Consider the following 19,700-nt stretch of genomic DNA (forward strand, 5'->3'; position numbering starts at 1 on the left):
TCACCACCAAGCTGGCACCCGCATCGCCCTCAAGTGAACCATACCAGCAGCAGGCAGGAAAACTCGCGTCCTCTGCAACTTCGATACCAGCTCCAACAGCAGGGACACCCAATTCAGTAGCCACGGATGAAGACGCCAGTACAGAGGCAACACAGAAGCAATCTGAGGATCGGGATCAAGCTCATGTCCCTGAGCAATTGACTGAGTCTTCTCAGGAACAAAAGAACCAAGAGACCGACCAGAAAGTGAACGCAGAGGCAACAGAATCTATAGCATCCAAGGAAACAAGCACTGACGGACAGGATGAGGGACAGGCACCATCGGAGGGATCCACTGCACAACCACAGGCAGAATCAAACTTCAACGACATAGTGTCAACACCTGCACCATCGACACCGTTCCCACAAGGGAACGCTGACGACAACGGCAGCAGTGCTTTGAGCGAGGATAGGCCCAAGCTGATCCCGATCTCCAAGGATACACTTCTGGTCGAGACCCCTGAAGGATACCATGAACGGATTAACGAGCTCTTGGATGCGTTCACGAGTGCGCCCTTTACGATCCAGCGAGTCTGCGAGTTGTTGTGGAAGCCTTCGGAGCACCATTCTAACCTGATCAAGTACCTTCGCGCGGTCGAAAAGGTATGCGTTTGAAAGCATCCTGCTCTTTCAATTGACAATCGTACGCAAGTACTATTTTTTTGTGTGTATCGACTAATTCCCAGAGGATCTCCTGAATGCCTCTTTTTTTTTTTTATTTTTTATTTTTTATTTTTTTTTGATACAGGTGCTGATGATTACATCGTCGATCAACGAGTTTTCAAACCCTGCGTACAATGGACCTAGTGCTTTGGATGAAGCTGATAGTGCCACGGAGGGTGAGAGGACAGCAACAGCAACAGCAACAGCAAATGGAGATTATGCTAGAGCAAAGGACCTGGATTTTGATCTTATCACCAGGGCTGTCGATACCAACGAAGAGGAGTCCTCTCTAAATGCAATTGCAACGGATGCTATTGAATCAATTCCTACGGAACAACAGCAGATCTCTAGTGAATCTATAAATATGCAGGATGAGGACAGTGTGATGGAGGTTGAAAAGACAGTGAGTGCAAGTGGGATTGACATGGAGGTCGATGCTGCTGCAGGTGGCTCGACCATGGATGGGATCGAGACAGAGACAGAGACAGAGCAAAGGGAAAGTCAGGGAGCACAGGTGGATAAGGAGGACAATCGAGGCATGGAGTTGGACCAGGCCTAGTGGTGATGATGAATGAAACGATAGATCCGCAAGGCGGGCGCATAATAAAGGCAACAGCCAAGGCAGCAGATAGAGTGAGTGCATTCAGACGTATATCTGCCTTTGACTATGAACTATGGACTGTGGATGGAGCATTGCTGCTGTGTAGACTATCACATCATGTTGTTGATGTGGTCGATGTGTGGTCGGTGTTGTTTGTTTGTACACCCACGCGGCCCAACTTATAGCTTGTTTAGAGCGTTCCTTCCTGCTCGTGTGCTATATTTCACACCCACTCCTCGCCCCCTCCCCCCCTTTTCCCTCTCCACCTTCTCCCTCCCTCCCTCCCTCCCTCCCTCCCTCCCTCGCCCCCACTCCTTCGCTCCTTCATTTCCTTGTACATAGTCTTCCCCTTTCTCTCTCCCCCCATCGCCATGGCCCCCATCGCTGACCTAGCTTCCTATGGCCCCAGCGCTCTCTACTCGGGTTCGCTCCTCGGTCTGATCGTCTTCATCCTCGACCTCATCGCCATCGTCCAGGTCCTCAACTCTGACAGGCCCGTTCTCTCCAAGCTCCTCTGGTGTCTCCTCATCTTTCTTTGCCCCATCGTCGGTATTGTCATCTACTTGTAAGTATTTTTTTTTTTTTGCCTTGACCAACAGTTATTCCTTTCCTATATATATATATGTATATGTGTGTGTGTATAGACTGTCTGTTCTGTTGCCTCCTTCCATCAGGATAATAACGTACCCAGGAACGGGCCTATATACTGAGCATACAGGCATGGGAGCACGGTTCACTGTTTTTTATCCCATCCCACATAAGCGAACTTATCCCATGCTGCAATGCTGCAGTCGAGGTTGTACTCATGCAGCCAGCTATTTCTCTTCCCTCCAAACTCCCCCCCCCCCCACATACACTTTTTTTTTTCTCGTTCTCGGCTGCGTGCCTGAACTGAACATTTTTCTCCACCCTAAACAACACATTCTCCGTCTTTTTTTTTTTTTTGTGCAACGTGCAAACTCGATCTTTTTCTTTTTTTTTTTCTTGTGCTCACTTGACGGACAACCAACCCTTCCCCAGCCCAAAGGTTATCATCTCTAATCTTCGCTTCCATTTTTTTTTTTTTTTACTAGATTATTTGCCCAAAGAGAGAGACACCGTCTGCGATATGTCAGCATCCCATGATCCCTCTCCATCAAACAACGACAGCCTCCTCCTGTATGTATACATCGGACACACACTCAGCAAACCACCAATATCCCCAATAAACAGGTTCGCTGCCTACGCACTGCAACAAAGCTGTCTGCCTACAGTAGATCTATGAATTCAATGCGATATGACAACGTTTATGCCGCCCCTCTAGGCGATCGCAGGAGGAGATATTACAAAACTCATTTGGAGCAGTCTATCACTGAATGGCTTTTTGAAAAGCAAGGAAAAAAAAAAAAGAAAGAAAGAAAGAAAGGAGGAAGGCTTGTAATACGAGGATTGGACTGGAGAGTCTTTTTTAGTTCGATAGAAAAAACTAGCAATTGTTCTACTTCTTCTGTTGCACCTTCAAGAATCCGCCGCTTCCAAAGTACTTCTCATTTGCCGCCTTGACCTTCGCCGCCATCGCCGTCGGATCCACCAACTCAATACCCTGCACCGGCGTAAACGCAATCGACGACGCAGTTCCCGCGGTCGCCAACCCATTGCTGTTACTATTAGCTCCATATTGTGCCAAACGTGCCGCGTTCCTGTTCGAGATCTTACCCCGGTTCCTGTTATTTTGCTGTGCTGCTCGGATTCGTCCTGCTCCCGCTCCAGAATGGTTTTGACCCAACATACCCAGTCCCTCCGTCGTTCCATATCCCATCACTTCCTCTTCCTGCACTCCAAATTCAACCCGGTTCTTCAGTTTCTGCATCTCTGAGACCGCATACAGTTCCTTCTCCTTTCTTGCCCTCCGTCCTCCACGCTTCTTCTTTGGTGCCTCCAGAGGTGCAGGCAGGGCCTTGATGTTCTTCTGCGGTGGGGGTTCCAGCAGTTTCTCGATCTTCTTCTCGATTTCCTCTCTGATTTTGCGGCCCCAGGATCCGTCTGGGTATGAGTGCATGCGATCGATTCGGGCCGCGAGCGAGAGTTTTGCAGAGATCTGTCGTTGGACCTTGCCACGGATCTCTGAGGGTTGAGACTGGACAAAAGGTGACCGGAAAATGTATCCCACATGCTTGACCTGCGATGCTGCAGAGAGCGCACTGTTCAGGTTCTTGTCCTTGCCGAGGACCATGATGTTGCAGGCGGGTAGTTTACTGAGCGCGGTTAATCCTCCAGCCTGACCCATCATCTTGGCCGCCGTTGCTGTTCCAATGATCGCTGATAGATTCGGCGCAATAAACGTCAACCTCGACTCAACATATTCCGTGATCTAGTGACATACAAGGAATGTTTAAACCACCTATTAGTATCATGATGAAAAAAATAAAATAAAAAAAGTACAGCAACGATACCTCGCAATAATAATAATAATAATAAAAAGCTGGGATGTGCAAATGAACTTACAGTTTGCTTGGCCTTCTCAAGTTCGAGTGCGAGGTCGCATGCCTCCTCACAGGCCTTCCACTCGCTGTCCGTCAACTGTCGACCCTCAGTTGTTGTTCCTGTGACGACGACGACCATGACCGTGGCAGAGGGCAGAATGTCGTGCAGATCAACCTTGACAATATCCTCTTGATTGGCAATCCGCTTGACCGTCCGTGCATAGTCCATAGGGTTCGCCACCAGCGTCTCCAGCTCCGGGAATTTGGGTTCGTAATGGTCTCGAATGAACTAGATCAAAAGCAAAAAAAAAAAAAAAAAAAAAAAAAAACATATATCCTCATGTTAACAAATGTTGCCTTAGGAGCACTATCATTGAGAAAAATAATAATATATATACAAGAAAACAAAGGGTGCAGGCGTTCTAAATGCTCACCTTATGGACGACAAGGATCTCGTTATCGATGGCGACGGTGATGGCGTTTGCTTTGACGATAAGCTGGTATTCTGGGTCATCCTCGACCATGCCCGACACATCTGATCCTTTTGCCTCTGCGGTTGATTGAAAATGCGCAATGTCCTATGCCATCATGAAAAAACAAGATCAATAACAGAGTTAATAAATCATAAAAGTAGACATAGACGATGCCAAACCCTCCCCTCCCCCTCCCTCCTCAGCCATGCCAAAAGCAACAACAACAACAACAGCCAACAAAGTGAAATTGCATACCTTCAAGATCCCTTTCATTTCTGCAGAGTCCATCAATTTGGCTGTATCCCTCGCGTTCCTGGCATTCTGGACTTCACGCATCATGGCTTCCAATGAATTGTCCGCCTCAGAGTCCTCCATATCCACATCATCAAAGTCATCCTCATCGATTTCTTCCGCATTGTCATCCAGGTCCTCGTCCTTGATGGACTCGCCATCGTTCATGTCGTGATCCTCTCCTTTCCGTTTCCTTGATGCAGAAACTGCTGGTTGTTGTGGTACTGCGAACTCTGGCTGTGTCGTCATGATGTCCTCGGCCTCCTCTTCGCCGAGATCCGCGAGAAACTCATCTGCTAAAGACATGATTTGTTGGTTCTTTGATGGGGTAGGTGGGTAACGGATGCTTTTTTTTTTTGGTGGTGGTGTGGAGGGGAAGGGAGATAAACAGCGCTTGAACCATTTTTCTAGGTGGTTGTGATCAGGTGATTTTAACATATCGATCTCTCTTTTTTTTTTTTTCTAAAGCTGCGCCCACGGGGATTTGATTAAGAGTAATCAAATGCTTTATTCAAAGGAACACAGTATAAAGCAGAAAAATGAATGCAAACTGCGGCAGGTGAAAGGTATTCTATCAGTCAAGATAATCCCATCACAGTTTACGGTCGTTCACAGATGGCGGGGTTGATGCTCGGCTGGCGGCCTCCGCAGGTGTGATCAGGAACGAGGACGATGATGAAGACACTGTCGAGGTCACATCGGCCTCCTGCGCACCCTCGCCATCATCATCAACTGATAAACCAACCATGCCTTGTTCAGGTATCTCTTCCCAAGAATCGTCCGACAGCACCCCCTTGTCGTCTTTCTCTTCCTCTTCTGCTGCTGCTGCTTCTTCGCTCTGCTCATCCTCTTGCGCTAGTGCACGGTTGTTAATCCTCTCAAGACCATCCTCATCCACCTCGATCACTGGGGCGGTCGCACGAGCCGCAGCCGCAGTAAACTCTCCAGATCCTGAGTTCTCGTCTTCCGTGGCATCGTCCAGACTTAACATCTCTGGTGTGATCCTCAATGGATCCTCTGCCATCCCATGGATTCCATTCTGAGGACACTTCTCCATCATCCTCTCCAGGTCCTTTTTCCGCCACTCCTCCGAAGTAAGGCCCTTCTTCATCTTTGCCTGACCAGCCTTGAAATCTTCACGTGGGTCCAATTTCCAGATAAGGGGCTGCTCCGATTTGCGCAAGTGTGTCTGAAGCGTGTATCCATCCTCATCAGCGTCGCGATCGTCCAATGCGGCTGCGGCGGCTGTGTAGGTGTCGTTGAGAACATCGGTTGAATGGCTGGATCGGTAGGCAGCATCGCGGGTATTTTCTCCCTCCTGCATCTGTTTCGCCTGTAAAAAGTCTTGAATCTCATCATATCTCCTGAGGGCCGTCTGGATCTGTTCATTGCATGAAATGAAGGCCGCTATGATTGTTTCCAACAACAACAGAAAAGAGAAAAAAAAGAAAAAAAAGAAAAGAAAGGCTGTTAGAGATCATTTGGTTGTCTGTAAAATGAATCAGAATATCTACATGAATAATAAATACATCCTCATCGTCGTCTTACCTATTTGCGCCTCCTCATCTGTAGTCTTTGGCTGAGGACGTAAGCTCGAGCTCTCAAAGGCCTGGTATGGGGACAAACTATCACCCGAGTCTTGCCAAATGCGTTCAGAGAGATAATCGGACATTTCTTGGCACTCTCGACGAAGAGTCTAAATAAGGCGTAGAAGTGATGTTACAAAATGCGTGTCCAAATTATTCCATGGCCAGAAAGAAAAAAAAAAAAAAGTGTGCGAATTGACTTTTATAAATGGTTACAGCGCTTTGTTGTTACCTGAATGATGTCGTTCTGCTCGAGCGATTGCAAGGTCTCATGCTCCTCGCGCAATGCAACGGCCATTTCAAAAAGGAGGCTGGCGCTGCTCTGCGCCTTTTCAATCACCTGGTCTGCCGTAAGCTGTAACGAGAGAAGAGAGAAAAAAAAAAAAAGAAAAAAGAGCGGTTGAGCAGACTGCGCCAGGCCTTGGTGTTATCGAAGACACTTTCGATTTGATGAATAATAGAGTACCTCTTCATTCTGGATAGCTTCTTCCGTGTAGAGCCGTGAGGCCGGTGTGGTGTTTGGGATGCCGTGAAAGAGATTGGACCAGGCGCCTGTTGTCGAAGTCATTTTCGGACAGAATACTTGCTTGTCTAATGTATATGTGCGTGTGGGGGTGTCGATTATTGATCGGTTACTGTGTCGATCGGCAGGACGGAAGCTTGTTGGTGTTGGCAATGGTGGTAGAGGTAAGTGCGGTGATAGGAAGGAAGAGAGGAAGAGACGTGGGGTTAAGAGAAGGGCGTCCGTCCATTTATGCGAAACCCTCCTCGCTGCGGCTACCGCCCAAAAGCCGTCCCCCGCAGCAAGAAGCGCATTCAGGCACAATCTTCGCATGCGGCCCAGGCTGCTTATGCACGCCATAGACTACAACATAGCGCCGGTTCAGTAGGTTGCATAGCGTAGAAAGTATTAAAGAAGTAGCGATAGAAAAGTATGGTACATTTTGTAGTGGCAGTAAATAGAATGGTCAAGCATGGGTACTCAAGGGCTCATTCCGCCCCCTCCTCCGCGTCCTCCTCATCCTCCTCGTCCTCGTCCTCGTCTTCGTCTTCGTCCTCGTCGTCATCTTCCTCCTCTTCCCCCTCCTCTCCTTTGTCATCATCGTCCTCTTCTCCACTCGCCTCGTTCTCAGCTTCGCTTTCGGCTTCATTCTCAGAGTCCTGCTCATCTCCTACTTTCTTGTCCTCTTCTTCGTCCTCTTCCCCGTCTTCTTCCTCGTCTTCCTCCTCGTCCTCCTCCTTGTCATCATCCTCTTCGTCCTCCTCCTCCTCTTCTTCCTCCTCTGCTTCGTCTTTATCTTCGTTTTCGTTATCGTCATCGTCATTGGGTGTGCTGGCTTTCGAGGTGGTATCCTTCAAGTTGACTTTCTCTGCAGCATTCGCCGTCTCGTCCTCGTCCTCGTCCTCATCGTCATTCTCGCTGCTTGATACTTCCATCTGTTCTTCCCGATCACTCTCTTCTTCTTCTTCTTCCTCTTCCTCTTCCTCCTCCTCCTCCTCCTCCTCCTCCTCCTCCTCCTCCTCCTCCTCCTCTTCGCTATCCTCTGGTGAACCGACAGCTGCGTTTCTACCTTCGTCCACCTCGGCATCACTCTCGGCTTCTGATGATTCGTCATCGCTTTCCTTCCCCTTCACCATCTCTGCTTCCTCCTTCTCGTCTTCACTGTCATCCTCATCATCATTGTCCTCATCCTCGCTACTGTCCGCCTCGCTCTCCTGGTCGTCTTCTTCCCCACTAGAATCAGTCTGCCCGCCTTGCTCCTCCTGCGCAGGTTTGCTATTGACTGAATCCACTTCCATGTCCTCAACATCCTTAGAATTGCTGCTTTCATCTTCTTCCGTAGCTTTGTTGACACCACTGGACGTCTCACGATCCTGCATATCAACATCCGATTTTTGGCTGTCGCTACCTGTTGAACCGTTGGTCTGTGATGTCCCTGTTGATGCAGTGCTAGTCTCAGGAACAGCGCCGTTGCCGTCAAGGAGAGTAGCTGATACAGCCGAAGAAGGTGACGAAGCTGCGGACAGAGAAGATGATGACAGAGGAGAACCAGCAAGAGACAGCGACGCAACAGAGGAAAGCTCGTCGCCCAAGACATCCTCCTCCTCGTCCTTGCCCTTACTACTCTTTATGCTGCGGTTCAATGGCCGAGATTTGAGCTCCTTGGTTTGGATCTTTAGTCCATCGCCGCTACCGACTGCATCACGTGCACCCGATCCTGCAGACGATTTTTTAATCGAACCATTTCCCTTGGCGACTTTGTGGACAGCAGTTGCAGTGCCCGGCTCAGATCCATTGGCACTATGCTTAGAGAGCGACGAAGACGTCGTATTGAGCGATATTGATGTATCGTCTCCTAGGCCATCATTGGCATCCTCATCTGCATTAGCCTTATCAACGTCCATGGAGGTGCTGTTGGTGCCTGCTGAGGCTTTCTCTGCATTTGGATCGCTCATCTCCACATCCGTCTGCTGAGCCCCTCCCTCTCCTGAACCCTTCGCAGCCTTCCCCACTGCCTGTAGTTCGCTTGGATCTGTACTCGATACTGGTGCCGCCGGCTTTATTTTTGGAGGTCTGCCACGTTTTCCGCCCTTGACTCTAGGTTTTCTTCCCGGTTTGTCACTCTTATTGACAGGCGGCTCCTTCACTTCCTCCTGGACTTCCTCATGGACTCCCTCCTGGACTTCCTCCTGGATTTCTATGGCGATTGGTGGTATAGGCGTGCCAGCATCGCTGTCTGCACTGTCGTCGTTCGGCAAGCTGTTGTCGGTCGAGAGGGCTGCCATAAGACCACGCTGGAGTAAAAACGGGGCCCACTTCAGTTTTGCAGGATTGATGACTGGGTATCCCTTCTGCGTAACCTTGCGACAGTATGCCTCGACCTCATCCCAATCCACCACGATCTCATGACGAAGTGGAGGAATCGAGTTAGCGCGACTCCTGCCGTGTTTTCCTTTTGATCGAGATTCCTGGGTCTTTGGTGGAGGAATAGCGCGGATCATGTTGTTTGTTTGAAGGGTAGTAATAATGTCGTCCACAGTCATGGCGGTCTCCTGGCTCAGTTCGTCAATCGAAACCCGATGTTTCCGACTCTCATCCTTATGAATGGCAAGCAGGCGCTGATATATGACCGTTTTCCAGTAGCTCCGGTATGAAAGAAGACCAAGTGATGATAGTGGTTTCTCTGGCGAGCCCGTCTTATTCTCCCGCTTCGAAAGTAGGTAACCTTTACGGAATTAAAATCAAGTCTGTTAAAACATATTACAAGGAGACGTTATCTCTCATTTTAGGCGCGAAGAGGTTGTGTATGTACTTACTAAAGTCGATTAATAGGTTGCCGTATCCTTTGCGTTGATGTATAGGTAATGTTAGAATGCAGGACACGTTGTAGTCCATAGCCGATCGTTTTTCCTACAATAAAAATAACAATGGTCAGATATCTATTCCTGAGCGCCGCTAATACAGATTCAAAGCGCTCGACTTGACATACCTTTGAGAAATAGCCCACGAAATGACAACCAAGATCCCCGGACTCCGTCATGATGTAGAAGAGGAAGGGTTCAACGTCGTAGTACAAAGTCTTATGGTCTAAAAACATTTTCGCCAATAAGCAGAGGTTCTGGCAATAGATCTTATTTTTACGTCCATCCACCTCAAAGATCGAAATGTTGCCCTCGCGATAGATCTCATCGCCAGGAGGATGCCGCATTACGCACTTCATCTAGAGTGAATACAGAAAAGTATAGCAATGAGATAATGGTTTCAATGTACCCTTACAGCATGACCGACAAAGGCGCTGCAGTATTCCGATCGCTCACCCTATGACGACCGGCCATGAAGGAGCTCTTCATATATTTGAGACAGAACTCGCATATATATAGAATTGGGTGCTGACTGTACTCTTCCGGATATGGTGCCTGGTACCAAGTGTCGATTTCCCAGTCCCCAAATTGGATTTTTTTGATGGCCGCAACGGGAGCAGAGTATGCTGAGGTACCCACTTCAGGTATGCTAATGTCAGTTGACATGTCTTTCGCAAGATTCTGCCATTTGAAATTAAAGATATGCGATGTATTAGCCATCGAATGGAAAACGAAAGGACTCAGAAAGTCCAAACACCTTACAATACCCGGGCAATAATTACCTCCGCAAGCTCCTTGGCCTTCTCGAATCGTAACTTGTCCCTTGCATCAGGAGTAGTATGTGAAACATCCGATTCTTCCTCCGTCAAGTGTGGCCCAAATGGTTGGGCATCTAGAGATTCATCTCGTCCACTGGTCCCTTGTGCACCATCGCCAGCTACGCCATCTGCATCGCCGTCCTCTGCATGAGCAGGTCCCTCATCGTGATCAGCCGTCTTCTTGCGACTCCTGCTCCGCGCCTTTTTTGATGATTTTTCTCCCAATGCAGCCTCGACGGCTGTAGCGGCAATTCGGATGGAGAGTTTTCCATTTGATGCGCTCAGTGTGAGTTGTTTAGGTTCCGATCCTGATCTCGAGTCCTTTCTGCGCGATTTCTTGTCCGGTATGGTATGAGGGTCGGAATCCGTTGAAGCGGCATGTGTGGGTGTTGATAGCAATGCTTTTGGTGTTCGACCTCTCCGCTTAGGCACATCTGTAAGCTTCGATGATGCCGAGGATGTAGGTGAGCCTGTGCTGGCGCCTGGTTTAGTGACAGGGATAGGGATGATGACAATCGCCTTTTCAGAGTCCTTCTTGATCTTATGAGGAATAATAACCTCACGCCTGGGCGGCATCAAAGTTGATCCCGACGCCTTCTGCTCATCCTCCGATGTGGTAATGCGTACTTTTCTCCGAGCGTCTGAGCTTTTGCTGCTCTTGTTTTTTATCATCGAGGATGGAGTCTCTGTGATCCCTGATTGCTCTGGTTCTATTATCTCCAATGGTTTCCCGCGGCCGTTTAACAATTTCCTTCTTTTCCGTGATGACGAAGAAACGCCTTTATAGTCTGTTGGTATCTTCTGAGGGTACCGCGCCATGCAATCATCGCAATAAAAGTCATCTATTGGGATACGGGCACAATAGACAGAAAGGCGGGATCAGATATCAGCACTTTGCGATCGACAGAATATTCACAGACGACCACGCATTTCACAACAGAGATGTCATTGTCAACGTAATCATTAACATACGCCGAGGGACGCTTGGAAGCGGGGTGTCCAGACAATAGCAATGCCATCCTCGATCGCAGTTTTCGCACATCATCATCTTATCCTGGAAGCATGGACAACAGCAATAACATTAACAGCGACAACAACAACAACAAAAAAAAAAAAAAGAACGATTAGACATATCCTCAGCCAGTGACCGAAAACAGCGCACGAGTTGATGAATGAGACGGATGACAGTGTCCAAACAAGTACCTCGTTGTTCGACAAACGGCATTTCTGACAGGTCTTGCAATTGACGCATTGCCACTGTATGTCCTCCCGCAACGCCAGTTCTGGCTCAAGGTGTATACAAGTTGGGTGCCCTACAAGGTACGATGAGTTATGGAAGGTCAGATATAGTATAGTGGAGGCAGGTACGCACACATCAGTGGTTAATGTGGGGAGGATCAAAGCTAGTTTTGTGCCTGGAATGGGCATCAGACTAGAAAGGAAACAAAATAAGGGAGGCGTGCAAGGTTCTGAGTGGGTACACGTACAGCTTTTGCGACAATCCGTGCAGGTGATGAGATCCTCGTAGACATCAGGCGAGCCATCTTTCTCGGGACCAAAGAGACAGGTTGCGCAGCCGGACAGTTTGGGAGGCTCTACGGTCGCGGACTGAAAGGAAAGCACGTTCTCAGTTCAGTTACGACATTGCTTCGGTTTTTCAGTCGCCCTCTCAGGGTCAAAGTCCGAGTAGTCATGCACGCAGCTCGTATGCCCTGAAAGCCCATTACCTTTCGCTTGGGCCGACTTGGTTTCCGGTTGGATGGCATTCGATCCTGTGGATAACTGTCGCGTTTGAATGACGATGGAGGGAGGAACCCTGTGTCCAAGAAGGTTTGAGAGTTGATTCGTTGTTGGTGATGAGTAAGAGATGGCAGGAAGCGCGGCACCCTTTCACCTCGCCATCAAGCGCCAGCTTTTCGAGAACCCAATAGATGGACGTTACACGTGACTGGATATGTTTCTCAAGTCACGGGGCACAAATGCGTCCACCAGATGAAAGTGGAGGAACGAGATATAGACTTCGCCCAACGTTGCCGACTGTTTTGCAGAATCATGTAACCACGAAAAATAAAAAAGGGTGTTTATTGAAGAATTGAGCATTGCCGAGGATTAAGAGAAGCACACTGATACGTCTGAACCCTCATAATCAATCCACGCGCTTCTCTTTATCCTTGTTTGACAAAGCGTGTATTGGAACCCGAACACTTGATATCCTCGCTTCCTTGTCGCATTCGAATCCTACCGATCGTATACTGCTCGCGAAGTGATAGGGGTGTGGAGGGATCATAGATCTCGTTGAGAATTGCTGCCATTCGGATCCCGCTCATTGCGATAAACCTTTGCACCATGAATCCGTTTTTCTCTCCTGTAGCAGCCTCAAAGTAATCGGTAGAGTAATCCCGAAGAGGGTCATAGTCCTTCCAAATGAACGAGCAGTCGACCTTGTTCATGTCCTTTGCCCACTCCATCGGACATAGCGACGTGAGCAGGTCCGTGCTGCCAGACCATGGGTTGTCTTCAGTGTTTTTTGTGGGGTCGCAGTACGTCCAGTTTGCAGCCTCTGGCTGCCAAACAGTCTGTGTCATATCGATGAGGTCGTCCAAATATGCCTTCGGGTCGTTGTCGTATCTGTCCTTGATATCCTTCTGTTGATCGATCGCCGGTGTAATACGAAAAGAAATGTGTATCGTCAGAATCAGCAGGGTATCCATCTGCAAAGGTGCATTTTCATTTGCAATAATCGCACCACGCTCTCATAGTCACTTACCAGAATTAACTGTCCGTCCCAGATCCTGTGAAGGTTGCTCTTGGCTCGCCTCCACTTGGTCGGTGCATCATTTCCTCCACGCTGTTTGCCAGAGGCATGCAATGGCTGATGGACATCGCCCATAAAGTGGACAAAGAATCGCAATGCGTCCTCGCGGCTCGCCTTCTCTTCTGGTGTGATGGGCTCGATGACCTTGTATTGCTGAAGCTGCGATGTCATGTTGAACAGGCCATTGACAAGGTCCCGGCCCTCATAAACGTACTCAAACTTGCAGATTTCGGGTGGGTTGTCTCCTGGAGTATTCACATAGTGAAACACAGATGCCCATCTATACAAAGAATTCTCTGGGTTAGCAGGAGGCTCACGAAAAAAAGGACACCATGCTGAATTCATGCGTACCAACGCTCTTTGATCTCTTGGATTGGACGTTTTCAAGAAAACCTTACCTATACCTGGCCTGGCCTTTGATTGTGTCTGCCCATGGCGCGGCCTTGGAGAGGAGACCATCATAGTATGGGGACAAGATCTCTTTGACCTGTCTGGCGGTCTCGGGAGTCAGGAAGCGCTGTGCAACTTGGCCAGTCAATGTATGCCCTGTAAGACAGCAATAGCAAGCCAGTTAGTACTTGTGTAGTGGGATCGATTGCGTGAGGGGCGAGGGGACAAATGGTGCGAAAAAGGCAAGGCGTTACCGAGAATGCCATATGCTCCCACGCTGTTGACTCCCAACAGCGATAAGGACGCTACAAGCGCAAGAGAGGCCGAGAAGCGCATGATATGCAGGATCAAGTGCGAATGAATAGAAGGTTGAGAGTGAGCAGTGAAGCAATGAGCAGTGAGGAGCGAGGGAGGAGGAGGGAGGAAGGAGGAGGGAAGAGCAAGAAATGAAGCGTGAATTGCGCGAGTGTTGAATGAAGAGAGATGAGGAGAATGGAAGAGGAAAGAAAGGGGGGCGGGAGAATCCATTTGTTCCGCGTAAAAAAAGGTCACTCCAATACGGACCACATGTACGTCCCTCTTCCGCTTCTTCCACAGCCGCTCCATTGCAGCAGCTCTGTTGCTCTGTTGCTGCTGAAGCCTAAGCGCAATAAGGGTACATTCGTGGCCTGCACTTGGGGGACTCCGGCCAGACCAACCACCAACCGGATGCTGCATCCCTCTCGACTGCCAGCCCGCGCTCCCCAGCCCGCCTCGAATCACGAGTGCGCCATCTGTCACGTTGCACTGTTGCAGTCGGCTCTGCGTGGTTGAGCCAAGAATGGCATGACACAAACTACGAACGCGCGTTCCTGTCTGTGACCGCAGCCCTATGCAGGCGGGGCGCCTTTGCCACTACCAAAGTAATCTACCCCAGCTTCTGTAGCTCAGGACAAGGATGTGTGCGCTGAACATCGGATCCGTACACGCATGTCTTTATGGCCTTTTTTATTATTATTATTATTATATTTGGTTCGAACCCTCCCCTTATGGTCCTGGTGATTGGGCTTTCCTTTGCTCTTCCTCCCATTTTTCGATACTGAATTCGGGAAAGAAGAACCCGATCTCCTTCTTGGCCGACTCGACCGCATCTGAATCATGCAGGGGTATAGGACGCAATACAAGATTAGTCAAGGTACGTGCCATTGTAAGTTTCAAAAAGATGCATTTACAAACTGAAGGCCCTGATTTACCTGAGCCATGAAAAGAATTCCTCGTGTCCGTCATTCCATACAAAGAACGCAGGGTATCTGGAGCAACAATACGAGCACTTCAGAGAATAAACGCATTCAAGAGGATCAGTGATTCGATCTGTATCAGTATCACTTACACAAAGCGATGTCAACACGATAAGATTAAAGGTTCAACTACCGAGGAGGGTGTGTGGGGCCGATGAGGGCTCGCCAGTCCGGGATGGCATCGGCTTTTTCGAGAACCAAGGCATGAAAGTGTCCACTACAGATCGATGGCAAAGATAAGATGAGTCCCTGAGCCATTTTCTTGATGGTTCGCACTTGTAGCAGTAGCAGCAGCAGCAACAGCATGAATCACTTAATCGAGGTCGCTAAACCATACCTTGTCATGTAGCCACATAGCCGCTCGAAGAAGAACTTGCCGCGGTGCTCACCATAGAAGGCCTCGGCATCGCTCTTTGACCAAAGTAGCTGTTTATGGGCAACAATGTTGAAGTCGTTCTGCTGAATGTGAGCAAGGACCTTCTTAACCTTGATGCTGTTTGCAGTCAAGTCTGGCTTAAGCAATGCCAATGTGAGCTGTGTCAATGGTCGAGAAGGCATGGAGATTGGTTCAATGAGAGGCGTTGCTGATCTATGGGGGGGCGAGATCTAGTCAGTTGTGCCTGGCCACTTTACTGAATTTGGAAAAAAGTTAAAAGTTGTTGCCAACAAAACAGAGTGCGGCCTTGAACAGCTTGCCCTACATCCCTCGTCTCATGCAGACGCTGCCACCTCAGGAACATGACAACGGAGCAATGGAACGGCAGCAGCGGAGCAGCACCGCGCACTGTCATATCGCCGGTACTGTCTGAGCTTTTGACCCTCATCGCCGCAGAATCTCATTCCTTGCGCCCAACCGCAACAGACAGTTTGGCGGCGTTTAGGAAAAAAGGGCAACAGGCACTCACTATCGAAGACCTTACCATCGCCTTTCGGGAATGCTTCCTAAGTAAGCAGCATTCTGAATTCCTGTCAATCATGGCCTCTTCCAGATATTGACCTGACGCATTATTGCTATCGTAGATTTCTATCCTTCGACACTTTCTAGAAAGATATTTATCACTGACTGGCTATCCGACCTCTTGGACTCCTCCAACCATGCGGAGGCGCCCACCGCCGTTATCCTAGGGCTATCAAATGTACGCAATCGCTTTCGACATATGTCTAATTGGTTGTGGCACTCCAGGATCTAACCTTGACCTTCCTAGGTCTTTGTTCAACTCAATCTGACTCGAGAGGAGACAGAGGAGTGGATGCCGGTATGAACGACGATATCTTGACTGTGTTTTGAGTTGTAAGAGTAGACGAGATGGCACTCATTCTCACCTCTTTTTTGATTCCCTTCTAGTTGCTTGTCAATCTCTGCAAGCTGACAAACTCATGTCTGAAAGCCATCCGTAAACTGCCCGACCCTGCCTTGGCCTCTTTTCTCGAACACAAGGCTTGCATGGTTCTCGCCTCCGTAATCCTCGGCTCAGGGACGCGCGTACTTCTAGTAGGTTCTTTATACATAAAAGGAGCGAGCAATCGAATTTATGCCACATATATTAACATATACCCTTTGACCAGCATGTAGATAGAAGTCCTAAACGAGAGCGATCACAGGGATACGTTGCATGGAACAAAAAAGTGCTAGATCTCACGAAGAACTTTCAGGAGTTCATCGGGGAACAAGTTCAACAGAATCCGAACCTCAAAGCACATGCGGGCGACGTGACTATTGGGCGTAAGTGAGCGGAGCAAATTCTTCACGTCTCTAGCGCAGGCGGCTGATCTATGATATGCTGAGCCTCACCTTTGATCGCAGTCTGTAATATACTTCCTAGTTACGCGGAGAAAGCAGGGTCAGATTATGCCTATTTGAACATGGCATTTAGATTTATTGTCATGCTCGTACCCAACTGTGAGGAGAACAGGGCCCGGCGCTTAGATGTAAGCTGTCTCAAAGATAGGACAGCTTTATTTCGGGAGATGAGCTCCAATCGACTAAGTACTGCCCTTTCAATTGCCTTATAGACGCAGAGCATCATTCGATTATTGCTCGATGGTATCCTCGGCGCATTTGGAGATATCCTCAGGACTTATGAACAAAGTTCTCAAGTGGCGGAGACTTACTTCGCAAGGCGCTCGACCTTGGCCAAGTTTTATATCGCTCATCTCCGTGCGCTCGTCGACCCTCTATTCAAGGGCATATATGGTTCAAGAGAAGATGCTGCGACTTGTCGGGAGCTAATCAGGTTTTTTCTCTTTTTCACGAGGAGGTAAGACCCTACTGCCTCAATCGACATTGATCTTCTTTATGAATTCTACTTCTCAGGATCAAAGCTGAATCGGTGGCTAAAATGCTCCCCTATTGCTCTTGAATCGTAGCCGCTTCATTTCGAGCGAGTCGATAAGGAGGAACCATCCCGAGATTCAGTCAGAGATAGTGAAATTCGTCGGCCATGTCGAAGAAATTGTCGTTTCTGCGATGATTGAATCCAAGAAGGTCACGGATGATGAAAAACGGGCACTTATCCACGAGTTTGCAATGGCAACAGGACCTCGCGCTGCTTTCGACTGTGCTGAACCACTGTCTGATTATGAATGGGATGTGGGTCGGTTAAAGTTTTTGCTCAAGACGATATCGATGTTCGACGAGATGACCGCTTCGCTTCAGCTGCAGCTGTATCCTCCGCATGAAGGCATTACCAGCGCCTCTCTGCTTAACCGAATCGTGGACTGCGTGAACACTGTCCACTTGAGCGACTTTGTACCGGGAGGCACAGATGGTGCTGTACAGGAAAATAGCGATCTTTACTTTCGAATCCTTTCTGAGCTGTGCACCTTCGCGTTCCTCATTCAACCAAAGCAGTTTGCGCGATTGCAAGTTGATATGGTCGGACTCCTCTTAGGCCGGTCGGAATTGTGGTCTTTGGTCGCCTCAGATTGGTGGATCTGTATCGCCCAGAAACTCGGTCAGGCATTTACCCTCAATCAAATCCTAGTGCTTTTGGATCTGGTATGTGGTCATTTTTCTTCAATCTGAAGATAGGGCTGTCAATATTATTTTCGCTCTTTAATAACCTTTTTTTTACACTCCATAGCTTGCGTCCTTGCCAGTAGGGAGAACCTGTCAGAAGATTGGAGACCTCATCGGTTCCCTGATCCCGCTTCTCAATGACCAAGCTCAGGTACGGAGCGATTCTTTAGTCGTGGCACTTTGTCTTATTAAATCTTTATTTTTTTTTAAATATAGGTTTCTAACTGTTGCTCTTCTCAATATCGTAGCTGAGTGTAACGCAAGCCTTAATGGCCTTACTTGATCAAAAGCCGCACCAAAGCGTACATACAGTTCTGTCCTGTTTCCCATACTCAAGTCTTGGCCAAACGGTATGTTGAGAGGTTGTCGTCCTTGCGCTGCTGGTAATATGCATTTCATCCTTATCGCGATCCCTCGTGTACACTTTATAGAATATGGATCTACTAGTCAGCAAGTGCACAGATGGATGGAGGAACGCCTGTGATTTTTTGAGCAACGAGCGTTTAGTGCTCGACGCGTTCTATACAATGGTACGACGACTACATCAGTACACTATTGCATGCTATATTATTTAAATCAATAGTGGCTAAACTCCGCATTTCTTATGCCATTAGCATCAATACGTCGCATGCTTGGCCTCGATATTCAGCAAGAAGGAACAGCATCGGACTCTGTCGGATGAGACAAGGCTCGATCTCGTTGGTTGGGGTGCAGAGATCATTGGAGGTGTCCATGAACTTCTGGTACTCGTACATGGTGATAGAAAGGCCCTGTTCAAGGTACGCGTATCCACCAAATGCGTGGTCTTTTTTCGACATCGCGGACCAAACGTTCTGAAAGCTACTTTTTTATGCTCTAGATATCTCGGACGATTGAAGACATCATCGCGTTCCTTCAGTCCATGCAACCACTCCAGAGTGCTGAGATGATCCAAGTGAGTTCGGTGGTAAACGAGTTTGTTTATATGCGAAAGAATAACGGAATAAACTAACTATAATTGTTCCATATCTTTTTAGGTCCTCAGTACTATTATCTCGTGGGAAAATTTACCCGTTGAGTCGCGACCTTTGTCGAGAGTATCGATTGCCAGGTTCTTGGAATCATGTGCTTGCGTAGACATTCAGAATGGTAGCCATATGGTATGTAAAAGTTTGAACGTCGTCTGGAACGGAAAAATCGTGAGAACTGTTTAATTGAGTGAGCGTATTCATGTTGATTTAATAGGAGAAAGCTAAAGGACATTTTCAGACCCTCTACAGCATCCTGCTGAGCGATACTGAGTGGAGTATTATGCATGCAGGTTTGATGAGTCTGGTATGTTGCATACTCAAAGCAACCATTCTTTGCCGATTCAACAATTTCAATGAAAGTGTGTACTTAATGTGATGTTGCTTCTATCAACGGTACTAGATCACATTATACAAGGATCCTCGGTACCACCAGGTGGCAGAAGCCTGCATTCCACATCCACTTCTCGATACGGTGCAGGAATTACTTCGACAAGAAAGTGAGAGCGGTGGCAGGATAATGAGTCGAGAATCGAAATCGTTCTGGGCGAAGCTCGACGTGTACAAAGAGCTCCTCTTATCTCAGAGCTATACCAGCTGCACATTATCTGATCTGCAGAGGATTTCAGGAATACCTCCCTCGCCATACGCGTGCATAACTGCGCTGTCGACCATAACACGATACCTGGAAACGATGGACAGCGAAGACCACAAGAGTCAAGAGTTCAGGAGCCGGCTGGCCGGCGAGTTGGACAATGTGCGAAGGATGCTTCAGAAGTAAAGAGAGTCTGCGATGCTTCAATATTACGGTGTTTGCTAGGATGTTCTAGACCCCGGGTACCATAATAAGTCGGCACCATCGTGCAAAATAAACGCCATATTCACTATATTTTCACT

At 48.3% G+C, this 19,700-nt stretch overlaps 6 protein-coding genes across 6 annotated transcripts; 1 reads left to right on the forward strand and 5 right to left on the reverse strand.

Moving 5' to 3' along the window:
- Positions 1 to 2,779: 2,779 nt before the first annotated feature.
- Positions 2,780 to 4,834, reverse strand: BC939DRAFT_504365 (Nop domain-containing protein; the record flags this gene model as incomplete). The annotated part of the gene is made up of 4 exons (XM_051560517.1): positions 2,780 to 3,652; positions 3,787 to 4,053; positions 4,199 to 4,342; positions 4,493 to 4,834. The coding sequence occupies 4 exons, from the start codon at positions 4,832 to 4,834 to the stop codon at positions 2,780 to 2,782; spliced, it is 1,626 nt and encodes a 541-aa protein (XP_051410939.1).
- BC939DRAFT_455600 (uncharacterized protein) lies at positions 4,772 to 6,857 on the reverse strand. The gene is made up of 5 exons (XM_051556214.1): positions 6,581 to 6,857; positions 6,347 to 6,469; positions 6,077 to 6,224; positions 4,997 to 5,935; positions 4,772 to 4,856 (listed from the first exon to the last, which is right to left on the reverse strand). The coding sequence occupies exons 1-4, from the start codon at positions 6,680 to 6,682 to the stop codon at positions 5,121 to 5,123; spliced, it is 1,188 nt and encodes a 395-aa protein (XP_051410940.1). The 5' UTR covers positions 6,683 to 6,857; the 3' UTR covers positions 4,772 to 4,856; positions 4,997 to 5,120.
- Positions 6,858 to 8,907: 2,050 nt separating this feature from the next.
- Positions 8,908 to 10,143, reverse strand: BC939DRAFT_398644 (acyl-CoA N-acyltransferase; the record flags this gene model as incomplete). The annotated part of the gene is made up of 4 exons (XM_051552430.1): positions 8,908 to 9,341; positions 9,433 to 9,526; positions 9,606 to 9,836; positions 9,934 to 10,143. Coding segments are annotated over 4 exons (969 nt in total), but the record flags the coding sequence as incomplete, so codon positions are not given.
- A 2,211-nt stretch (positions 10,144 to 12,354) lies between these two features.
- Positions 12,355 to 14,001, reverse strand: BC939DRAFT_455604 (S1/P1 nuclease). The gene is made up of 4 exons (XM_051556215.1): positions 13,755 to 14,001; positions 13,509 to 13,656; positions 13,063 to 13,390; positions 12,355 to 12,940 (listed from the first exon to the last, which is right to left on the reverse strand). Exons 1-4 carry the CDS (start codon positions 13,834 to 13,836, stop codon positions 12,461 to 12,463), a joined length of 1,038 nt encoding a protein of 345 aa, XP_051410942.1. The 5' UTR covers positions 13,837 to 14,001; the 3' UTR covers positions 12,355 to 12,460.
- Positions 14,002 to 14,526: 525 nt separating this feature from the next.
- On the reverse strand, positions 14,527 to 15,335 carry BC939DRAFT_504368 (nucleoside diphosphate kinase; the record flags this gene model as incomplete). The annotated part of the gene is made up of 4 exons (XM_051560518.1): positions 14,527 to 14,630; positions 14,733 to 14,809; positions 14,911 to 14,994; positions 15,115 to 15,335. 4 exons carry the CDS (start codon positions 15,333 to 15,335, stop codon positions 14,527 to 14,529), a joined length of 486 nt encoding a protein of 161 aa, XP_051410943.1.
- A 223-nt stretch (positions 15,336 to 15,558) lies between these two features.
- Positions 15,559 to 18,915, forward strand: BC939DRAFT_206399 (uncharacterized protein). The gene is made up of 12 exons (XM_051550660.1): positions 15,559 to 15,575; positions 15,823 to 16,033; positions 16,123 to 16,269; positions 16,344 to 16,500; positions 16,582 to 16,706; positions 16,791 to 17,035; positions 17,145 to 17,775; positions 17,861 to 17,947; positions 18,045 to 18,146; positions 18,228 to 18,326; positions 18,411 to 18,730; positions 18,813 to 18,915. Exons 2-11 carry the CDS (start codon positions 16,028 to 16,030, stop codon positions 18,723 to 18,725), a joined length of 1,914 nt encoding a protein of 637 aa, XP_051410944.1. The 5' UTR covers positions 15,559 to 15,575; positions 15,823 to 16,027; the 3' UTR covers positions 18,726 to 18,730; positions 18,813 to 18,915.
- Positions 18,916 to 19,700: the final 785 nt, after the last annotated feature.

Source organism: Gamsiella multidivaricata, assembly GCF_025024155.1.
Source record: "Gamsiella multidivaricata strain RSA 2152 chromosome Unknown BC939scaffold_44, whole genome shotgun sequence".
NCBI lineage: Eukaryota > Fungi > Mortierellomycota > Mortierellomycetes > Mortierellales > Mortierellaceae > Gamsiella > Gamsiella multidivaricata.

Excerpts from the sequence above, each read along its gene's own strand:
- BC939DRAFT_455600 (XM_051556214.1), bottom strand. The coding sequence starts at position 6,682 with ATGACTTCGACAACAGGCGCCTGGTCCAATCTCTTTCACGGCATCCCA. Across the intron at positions 6,470-6,580 it reads AAGCTATCCAGAATGAAGAG|CTTACGGCAGACCAGGTGAT; the intron begins GTACTCTATTAT and ends CTCTCGTTACAG. Across the intron at positions 6,225-6,346 it reads AGCAGAACGACATCATTCAG|ACTCTTCGTCGAGAGTGCCA; the intron begins GTAACAACAAAG and ends CGCCTTATTTAG.
- BC939DRAFT_455604 (XM_051556215.1), bottom strand. The coding sequence starts at position 13,836 with ATGCGCTTCTCGGCCTCTCTTGCGCTTGTAGCGTCCTTATCGCTGTTG. Across the intron at positions 13,657-13,754 it reads GGGAGCATATGGCATTCTCG|GGCATACATTGACTGGCCAA; the intron begins GTAACGCCTTGC and ends GCTGTCTTACAG. Across the intron at positions 13,391-13,508 it reads AAAGGCCAGGCCAGGTATAG|ATGGGCATCTGTGTTTCACT; the intron begins GTAAGGTTTTCT and ends TTCTTTGTATAG.
- BC939DRAFT_206399 (XM_051550660.1), top strand. Across the intron at positions 16,707-16,790 it reads ACAGGGCCCGGCGCTTAGAT|ACGCAGAGCATCATTCGATT; the intron begins GTAAGCTGTCTC and ends ATTGCCTTATAG. Across the intron at positions 17,948-18,044 it reads TTCTCAATGACCAAGCTCAG|CTGAGTGTAACGCAAGCCTT; the intron begins GTACGGAGCGAT and ends TCAATATCGTAG.